General features: G+C 46.4%; 1 protein-coding gene across 1 annotated transcript in view; it reads right to left on the minus strand.

Annotated features, from left to right (window-relative positions):
- Positions 1–10,617, minus strand: part of ncbp3 (nuclear cap binding subunit 3) — a gene marked incomplete at its 3' end in the record, with an annotated part of 72,713 nt that overhangs the window by 28,699 nt on the left and 33,397 nt on the right. Inside the window, exons 9-10 of the mRNA XM_084339463.1 lie at positions 10,570–10,617; positions 6,498–7,338 (exon numbers count right to left, since the gene is read on the minus strand). The exon at positions 10,570–10,617 is cut by the window's right edge and continues 50 nt beyond it. Of these exons, the coding sequence (XP_084195589.1) occupies positions 6,498–7,338; positions 10,570–10,617 (889 nt within the window). The remainder of the gene's footprint in view (positions 1–6,497; positions 7,339–10,569) is intronic.

A 10,617-nucleotide genomic window follows, 5' to 3' on the forward strand; every position in this document is an offset into this window, starting at 1 on the left:
GTATATAGTTCATATTCACGACGCTCTAAAATGGAAACGTATTGATGAAAAAATTATTTCTTTGGCATATTGAAGGGAAGGTTTATAGTGTCAATTGACAATGAGAATGGACACATAGCAATAATTTAAAATATAGATTTAGCTCTACAAACACCCTCACGCTCAGTGAATACTTGTTATGAGAAGCTGGCCTTATAGAGTGGGCCCGTCTAATCCCCGTGGCCGTCAATGTGTTAAAAGAAATTATATCTTGCAGCATATTTTAAGTTTTTCTTTCTTATATTAAAATATATTTCATTTTTAAGAATTTGTAAAGGATAGGCAAAAATAAGCATGCGTTTCAGCCGATTCCTTTTTTTCGGTCGTTGGTTTTGGATTTTGTGTGTGAGCTTGCCTTGAATAGTACATTTGTGATTTTCTATTTTTTTCTTTTGCAAGTCCACACAGGTGTTTTTGATTCGTCTGTAAACAAGACCGTAAAATAAACTTCATTCATTCATCTATGCTTTAACACTTTGAGTGCCAGCAGGGGGCGCACGATTTAGCGCTTGAGTGCCAACGCTCTATTCAATGAGAGAGCAAGCACATTTGCGAACGCATAAACTATATCTTAAATTATGGCTATGTGTCTAATACACCCGTCGCTTATCAATAACTTGCTTCCAGTCAACATTGTCGAAACGGATTGTTTTTTTAAATCGGTACATTTCCGTTTTATACCATTTTGAAAAACCATCGTTTTTCAAAATTTCCAGAAAAAAAAAGTGATTCTGCAGGAATCGCCCTTTACTGGAATACACAAAAAACAATGACATTTTTCGGCCTATTTATGAATCGTTTTCAAATAAACGCTAGATTATCGATAGTATACGTGTACTTATGCACGCTAGGGAAGTGGGCTGAACATCGATTATCTTATTTCCTGATCAGCACACACACACACATAGGGCCCACGTTGATATATCTGTGAAAAAAGCTCCGATTATCCCAAGACTGGTAAAATAGATTCCTTACCTCAGATGAGATGTTCTCCAAAAAGATTATTCCAATTCCTGATCGCCATTCCAAATATCAATCACGTTTATTGATCCAACGCTGTGTAGGGATGGGTACCTTTCACATTTTAACCGATACGGTACCGGTACCTGTGAATCGATATAGCCTATCATAATCTAGAACTAGGTTATGTCATATTGTAGGCTGTTTAACAAAAATAAAATAGATTTCCGTTGTCTTTATACAGTATGTATGAACCATTAAATGGGCAATTGTCAAATGTCTGTATAAATCACGTTTGTGACTAAGCTATAGAGATGCAGTGTGCATCAATTCATTTCTGTTGTGGGTAGGCAGCAGGGGATGCTGTGTTTACTAGCTTTCAGCACGGCAGTTTAGGCTATGTATAGCTTATTATTAGGCTTTTCAATTTATTTTCTATTCTTGCAAATATTGTGGACATTTTCTAATGCTTGTATAAGGAACTTAGCCCCTTTCGTGACTGTGATGCAACCCTTGGTTGAATACGCATTCACGTATCAAGGGTTGCATCAGTCACGAAAGGGGCTAATAAGGAACTGAATGAGAGCTAGCATAGCTCATCCAACGAATGTTGGAATCAATGGCATGACTACAGTACTGATAGGAGCTACTGTAGCATTAACATAACGTTAGATATCATACCATACCATCGGCAATTGCAGTGAGGATCTTTATTAACGTTAGCTAGCTAGCACAAATAATAAACTCGGCTAACGTTAGCTTATATAGCTAGCAAACTATAATTCTAGTTAAAGCTAGCTAGCTAACGTTAATCAATAAAGATCCTCACTGCGATTGTCGATGGTTATGATAACTAACATTACGTTAATGCTAGCTCTCGTGACTACAGTTCCTTATACGAGCATTAGAAAATGTCCACAATGCTATTCGCAAGAATAGAAATCTCAATCTCTCTCCATCAGAGCTCTCTTCCGGTAAACTAGCGCAACGTCATCACTGACAGCAGCGCTGTGCTCCAAATAAAAGGAAGGCATTTGCATGCATAAATGAATAAAAAATAAAAATAAAATAAAAAAATCCAAACGCAGTATAGTATAATTTCGAACACTCTAGTACCGCGGTACTATACTAATACCGGTATACCGTGTAACCCTACCTCGGAGTCCACATATCCGAGGACTTGACATGGACCACACACATTGACAGTGTTGTGAAGAAGGCACAACAACGCCTCTACTTCCTTAGGCGCCTAAGGAAGTTCCAAGTCAGTCAGAAGATCCTTAAGAACTTCTACTCATGTACAATAGAGAGCATCCTGACTGGCAACATCACCTCCTGGTTTGGGAATAGCACTGCACATGACCGTAGCAGACTACAAAGAGTGACCCGATCAGCGGAACGCACAATTGGAGGGGGGCTCCCCACCCTCCAGAACATTTACAACAAGCGGTGCAGGGGCAAGGCTAAGAGAATCATCAAGGACTCCAGCCACCCGAACAACTGCCTCTTTGAACTGCTGCGGTCAGGCAAGCGATACCGGAGTCTCATGGCAAGCACAGAGAGACTCAGAAGAAGCTTCTATCCCCAGGCCATCAGGATGCTCAATGAACAATGAACAATAACAGAACATCAAATACACCCACACGCACACACTCACTTTAAATAAACAACACACTGTAGCACCCACTTTAGACACTAACACACTTTATATTTATTGGCATCAACCCCATGCACCTCACCACCACAAGCTAAGCTATATCTCACCAGAGAGAGAGAGAGAGAGAGAGAGAGACAGGCAGAGAGACAGAGAAAGAGAGAGTGTACTGTAAGTGGCCAATTGCACACCACTACATCAGCTGGAGACAGAGGGAGCGAATTCATGGAGAAATTGTGGACCAGATGGGTCTGCTCGAGAGATGTCTCTCGTTGCCCTCTTGTGGACATGACGTGCAATAATAAGACATTTGAACGGTCCGAACCTATATGTGTGTTTATTTTTTAGAAGGAATAATTTAATGTAATTTACAAATGTTCTTTGTAAATTCCGACGGCCCTAATGACCCTGGTTTGGGACTGATTTGGACTGACCCATAACAATATGAACTACTTTACCCTGCCACTGCTGTCATGCCATATCATGAAATTGTTACATGCAATGATTCTGCTACCATCTGATAAAAATGTGCATGCTATGAGCAAACATCACATTTCTCAGTTAACTCCCTGCCGTACTTTGATCCTACTATTATTAATGATGTCTGGTAATATTCATGTTCATCCAGGTCCATGTCCTGTGTCTAGCCCCACAAGCTCTGTTTCATGTGCTGTTGACCAATGTCCTGATACCAACGCTGGGTTGAACGATCTGACCTTCTCTGATTTTTGCTCTCGCAAAGCTATGGGTTTCCTACATGTAAATGCTAGAAGCCTACGGCTCAAAATGGATCAGATAAAGGTATGGGTACACAGTTCCGAACCTCAGGTATTGGTAATTTCTGAATCTTGGTTGAAGAAAAGCGTGCCAGATTCTGCCATTGCCATTGCAGGGTATAATGTCTTTAGACAAGATAGGTCATCTAGATCTGGTGGAGTTGCTATCTTCACCAAAGAACACCTCCAATGCTCCATCGCCACCAGGAAATCTGTTCCTAAACAGTTCGATCTTCTTATTCTCACTATCCAACTGACCCAAAATTCCACACTGTCGGTTGCTGGCTGCTACCGCCCCCCCTCTGCCCCTGCTAGTGCGCTACCTGCTATCAGCGCCCTCCTGGTCCCTTATACCAAGTCGGAGCTTGTGCTAATGGATGACCTAAACTGGAACATGTTCAAACCCCCTGCCCAAGTCCTCCGTCAATGGGACTCCCTCAATCTCACACAAATTATCACCAAGCCCACCAGATACAACACCAAAAACCCAGAAATAATAGAAAAGGCCACACTTATTGATGTCATTCTGACAAATAACCCTGATAGATACACATCTGGTGTTTTCTGTAGCGATATGAGTGACCACTGTTTCACTGCCTGCATCCGAAATGGCAGTACAGCTAAACAGCCTGTCTTAATCACCCACAGACGACTACTGAAAAAGTTTGATGAGCAAGCTTTCCTCCATGACCTAGCTAATGTTAAATGGGACAGAATAAGTCTAATCCCTGATATTGACAATGCATGGTCCCTCTTTAATGACTCATTCAGCAAAATAGTCAACAAACATGCCCCTATGAAGAGAATGAGGATCAAAAACAGATGCAGCCCATGGTTCGACCACAACCTAGCAGAACAACTTCGCCTCAAAAACACCATCTGGCGTAAAGCTCGTCAGTCAAAATCTCATGAAGACTGGTTATCCTTTCGACAAATAAGAAATAAATGCACCCAGGCTATCCGCAAAACCAAGACTGGTTACTTTCAAGAGCAGTTTAGACTCAGTAGCTCAAACCCAAGCAGGTTTTGGAAAACAGTTAAAGAGATGGAGAACAAACCCTCATCCTCCCAGCTGCCCACCTCCCTAGTAACTGGGGATATGGTAATTACTGGAAATGAGCGTGTGGCAGAGGCCTTTAATAATCACTTTATTAAAGCTGGGAGCCTGTTTGAGTCCATGGCAACCCCTTGCCCCTCAGCCCTACAGTGCCACCTGCCTCACCATCCAACCTTCGTGCCCCTAATCCAGCCACGCATCACAGTTTTGCACTGCAGGAATTTACTGAGAAGGACGTTTAGAAGTACTCAGCAAACTCGACCCCCAGAAACCTCCTGGCCTTGACGGGTTGGACCCCCATCATTGCTGAACCTATTTCCCATCTATGTAACCTATCCCTGCATACAGCAGAACTGCCCTCTGCTTGGGAAGCAGCCTTGGTACGGCCCCTGTTCAAAGGAGGAAACAATACCGACCCCAACTGCTACCGCCCAATTTCAATTTTACCCTGTATAGCAAAAGTGCTAGAGACTAGTTTGCAAACAACTCACAAGCTTTCTAGAAACCTACAACATACTTTCGGAAAACCAATCTGGCTTCCGCTCAGGGCATGGATGTGAGACTGCTACGATGAAAGTCCTCAATGATGTCCTCAATGCCCTTGACTCCAAACTCTACTGTGCTGCTGCCTTTATAGATCTGGCCAAGGCCTTTGACACTGTGGATCATGAACAGCTTTTGGAGCGGCTGAGAGACATTGGTGTCACTAATCACAGTGTAGCATGGTTCGAGAACTACCTCTCTGATCGCACTCAGTCAATAAAAACCGACAACCTATTAACCCAGTCCCTATCCATCTCTAAGGGGGTCCCCCAAGGCTCCTTACTAGCTCCAATCCTCTTCTCCATCTATATAAACAACATAGGCCAGTTCGCTGGAAACTCCCTAATTCACCTCTATGCTGATGACACAGTCCTGTACACCTCTGGTCCCTCCCCGGATGCTGTCCTGAAAACTCTCCAGGAGAGCTTTCTAAAAATCCAAGCTGGTTTCTCCGCCCTTTGCCTGGTCCTAAACACCAGCAAGACCAAAGTTATGTGGTTCGGCCACAAGGGTACCTCCCAGACTGGCACCATTGTAGCCGCCGATGGCAAAAAGCTTGAACTGGTCACCTCTTATAAATACCTGGGAGTGTGGATCGACACCAAACTCTCCTTCTCTGAACACCTAACTAAACTGCAGGCCAAAGTCAAAGCAAGGCTTAGCTTTCTGTATAGGAACCGTTCCTCCTTCACTAGATCTGCTAAACTCACCCTGGTCCAGATGACTGTCCTGCCGCTATTTGATTTTAGCGATGTAATCTACCGCTTGGCCCGTAAAGGTGATCTAGAGCGCTTAGATATCCTATATCACTCCGCCATTCGCTTCGCTACCAATGCCCCCTACAGGACCCACCACTGTGAGCTATACTCCCTAGTAAACTGGCCCTCCCTGGAGATTAGACGCAACATCCACTGGCTGGCCTTTGTATATAAAACACTTCTAGGCCGTAATCCCCCTTACCTTACTCGCCTAGTCCACCCTCGTCCACTCCCAAATTACCACACCCGGTCAGCCACACATATCCTGGTAAACGCCCCCCATGCCAACTCCTCACAAGGCCGTTCCTCCTTTCAGTACGCAGCAGCTGATAGCTGGAACACACTACAAAAAACCTTAAATATGGAAACGTTTATTTCAATTAGATTGTTTAAGGAAACTTCAACAAACTCCCTAGAGCACTCATGTAGATGTTTCTCCATGTGCTAACACCATGCTGCCACTATTGTTCTGTTGTCCGCCAGTTGTTGTTCAGTTCAGTTGTTGCTCTGTATGTATGTCCTGCCTTTTTAATAATGTTCCTTTGCGTTTTATTTTTATTTTTGATTTTATCCCCCATCCCCTTTCCCCTAGGGGGCTTTTTACCCCCAAATAGGCCGTTATTGAAAATAAGAACTTGTTCTTAATTAACCTGCCTATTCAAATAAAGGTTTGATGATGATGATGATTGGGAGGATCGCTGAACACTCACCGTATGCTCTTCAGGTTGGTCTCCACCTCGTCAGCGTACATGGTCATCTTCATGCTCTTCTTGGGGGACGGGGTGGAGATCATCTTCAACTCCAGGTCGTAGTCCATCTCGTCCGAGTCGGACCCAGGCGGCGAGGGGGACCGACCCACCCGACTGCGGAGCCCGCCAGGCGAGGGGGACCGACCCACCCGACTGCGGAGCCCGCCAGGCGAGGGGGACCGACCCACCCGACTGCGGAGCCCGCCGGTACGCTGGCCGCCAGGCGAGGGGGACCGACCCACCCGACTGCGGAGCCCGCCGGCACGCTGGCCGCCAGGCGAGGGGGACCGACCCACCCGACTGCGGAGCCCGCCGGTACGCTGGCCGCCAGGCGAGGGGGACCGACCCACCCGACTGCGGAGCCCGCCGGTACGCTGGCCGCCAGGCGAGGGGGACCGACCCACCCGACTGCGGAGCCCGCCGGTACGCTGGCCGATAGGCGAGGGGGACCGACCCACCCGACTGCGGAGCCCGCCGGTACGCTGGCCGATAGGCGAGGGGGACCGACCCACCCGACTGCGGAGCCCGCCAGGCGAGGGGGACCGACCCACCCGACTGCGGAGCCCGCCGGTACGCTGGCCGATAGGCGAGGGGGACCGACCCACCCGACTGCGGAGCCCGCCAGGCGAGGGGGACCGACCCACCCGACTGCGGAGCCCGCCGGTACGCTGGCCGCCGGCCCCCTCTCCTTTCTCCTTGTACTCCACCACCCTGTCGTCCGAGTCCATGTCTTCCTCTCTCTCCTCTCCCTCCTCCTCCTCTTCCTCCTCTTCCTCCTCCTCTGGCAAGTTAACCAAGTCAGCTGGAGGGAGAAGACGGGGGAAGGGGATATGATGAAGGGGAAATCACAAGGGAAATCACATAACTATTTTAAGGCCCCATGAAATCGAAAATAGACGTTTGTCATTTCCTGGAAAGCGAGAAAAAAAACCTGTTGATGACACGGGACCCTATACTAATTTTGCATCCAATGAAATGCTTTCTAGAACGACATTTACAGCACATCGGCCTCTTTAACTAAATTAAACAAATGTTCAATGTTAGCTTGCTAGCTAACGTTACTAATGTTGCGTAATGTTGCTAACCTATGTTGCTAGCATTAGCTTGCTAGCTAATGGGTTGACTGTAATTGCAAATTCAGCACTATTGGCTACTATAAATGCCAATCAATATCCAGGACAAGTCCCTCCCCCTAGCTTCATGTTTTTACTGAAAACTCATAAATATGTGGAATCAAATAGCATTCTGCTAGCTGTTGCATGGGGACTTGAAAATTGCAGGATGCAAGCACATACATAGATGTACGTGTATAATGAGGTCATAACAGTCATAACATAGATGTACTTGTGTAATGAGGTCATAACATAGATGTACTTGTGTAACGAGGTCATAACAGGGGTCCTAGTTTCCTACACATTTGTGTTGATGAAATTCCATGACTTTTCCACAACCTACTACAGTATATTTCTCACCGTCATTGTTCAATTACATTTTATTGTTGAAAAGTTCATTTAACTGTCAGACTGTAGTTTGGCCGGCAACAACACACAACAATATCTGGGTCGTTATTCATTCAAAGACAACTAGATCTACAAGCGTTTGACTAGATTACTAGCAGGTGTGTGTGTAGGTCAAGCATACGCACATTCATCTCGTGTACATCAATTTATCACTTTGGCTCTATACACCACCACAATGGATTTGAAATGAAACAATGTGTTTTAAGTGCAGACTTTCAGCTTAGATTTGAGGACATTCAAATCAGGTGAACGGTGTAGGAATTACATCAATTCCTATGTGTGCCTCCCCCATTTAAAGGGGACATGTCTTGCTATTCCTTTCACTATTTGGGCAACTTTACACAATACCTGAGAGTCTATGGAACACATCTGTAAAGTTTTTTTTTCCAAAAAATGCATTGTTTTGTATTTCTAATCAAGTACTCAAAGCAACATTTTTCCACTTCAGGATTTCAAGCTGTTTTTGGCTGGGCTCCACCCATAAGCGCTTTTAGTGACAGTAACCCACAGGCAGACAGAGAGAGATATAGAGATTGAGGGGTATACTAATTAATTTCGCCATGGGGGGGGGGGGGGGGGGGCATAATCCCACGGGACAATGCATTGGTAACTTGTTTCAAATGACAATATATACCCCTGTGAATATTATTGCACGGATCGGAATACGGGCGCACGCGTGGGAGCTTGCGCAATGATATTTTGCAGCAGGTTGACTGGGATATGCGAGTGCTCCCGACTGCGTGCGTGTTTCCGAGAGAAGCTCCTGCCCCTCTCTATCTCTATCTCTCCCTCCCGCTCGCTCGTTCTCTGCCTCCCTCTGTCGGCACCCGCGCAACCCGTTTGAGGAAGTGTCGGTATTTCCACTGGCTCTGTTGTTGAGCGAATGGTTGCGCTACAACCATAGAGGGGGCGGGGCGTTAGTTATGCAGATCAGCTCCTTGCTACGTAGGATAGCGAGTCAAATCAGAATGGCTTAGTTCACTGGGGGAGGATATTGTCTCAACTGAATTGGAGCAATCCGCCAAAATGAGAATTAAGAGACACAGACCCCATTGATAAAAACCCCCATTGCTAGGAAACAATGCTAAACACTGGAAAAGGCCATTACATGTAAATAGTATAATTGGGAATATGGGATTATTGATTATTATTCGGCCAACTGTTTGACAACAGTTGCAGTAGTATAGTGATATGGCAGCGAGCAGAGCCTGGAACTTTATTGCCGTGTCACTGGAACTCTCTGCGTTGTGCAGAGCCTTGGAACCCTGCACCATACAGAGTCGGGAACTCTCCGTCATGTCACAGGAACTCTCAAGTGTGGTATTTGCATTTAGATTCTGTTGCCGTGCACTCTCAATATGAGGTCCAAAGAGCTGTCGGTACCAGTGAAGCAGGCCGTCATTGTGCCGACAAATCTAGACAAACCCAGCAGCAGAGAGATGGCAAACACATTAGGTGTGGCCAAATGAACTATTTGAAGAAAAGCCCCTCCCCAACAGTTGGCAAGATCCAGAACCCTGTCTAGGGGGTGGGAGGCATAACGGTGTCTCATTTCAAGTCCCTTGTGGGGGTCAGGGTCAGGGTTGTGGGGGTCAGGGTCAGGGTTGTGGGGGTGTACAGAGACAGAACTGTAGACATTGTGTCATGGTTTACTCAATAATATGAGAATGTAGAACACTTTGTACAGAATTCTGATGAATGAGGGACCAAGTGTGTGTGTGTGTTTATTACCAGAGTGTGTGTGTGTGTTTATTACCAGAGTGTGTGTGTGTGTGTGTGTTTATTACCAGAGTGTGTGTGTGTGTGTTTATTACCAGAGTGTGTGTGTGTGTGTGTTTATTACCAGAGTGTGTGTGTGTGTTTATTACCAGTGTGTGTGTGTGTGTGTTTATTACCAGTGTGTGTGTGTGTGTACAGGGGCGTGTCTGTGTGTGTACGGGGGCGTGTTTACCAGAGTGTGTGTGTGTGTACGGGGGCGTGTTTACCAGAGTGTGTGTGTGTGTACAGGGGCGTGTCTGTGTGTGTACGGGGGCGTGTTTACCAGAGTGTGTGTGTGTGTACGGGGGCGTGTTTACCAGAGTGTGTGTGTGTGTGTACGGGGGCGTGTCTGTGTGTGTACGGGGGCGTGTTTACCAGAGTGTGTGTGTGTGTGTGTACGGGGGCGTGTCTGTGTGTGTACGGGGGCGTGTTTACCAGAGTGTCTGTGTGTACAGGGGCGTGTTTACCAGAGTGTCTGTGTGTGTACGGGGGCGTGTTTACCAGCGTGTCTGTGTGTGTACGGGGGCGTGTTTACCAGAGTGTGTGTGTGTGTACGGGGGCGTGTCTGTGTGTGTACGGGGGCGTGTTTACCAGAGTGTCTGTGTGTGTACGGGGGCGTGTTTACCAGAGTGTCTGTGTGTGTACGGGGGCGTGTTTACCAGCGTGTCTGTGTGTGTACGGGGGCGTGTTTACCAGAGTGTGTGTACGGGGGCGTGTTTACCAGAGTGTGTGTGTGTGTACGGGGACGTGTTTACCAGAGTGTGTGTGTGTGTACGGGGGCGTGTGCTCCATGCTGTCACCAA

This window comes from Notolepis coatsorum (genome assembly GCF_963971535.1).
Source record: "Notolepis coatsorum genome assembly, contig: SCAFFOLD_150, whole genome shotgun sequence".
NCBI lineage: Eukaryota > Metazoa > Chordata > Actinopteri > Aulopiformes > Paralepididae > Notolepis > Notolepis coatsorum.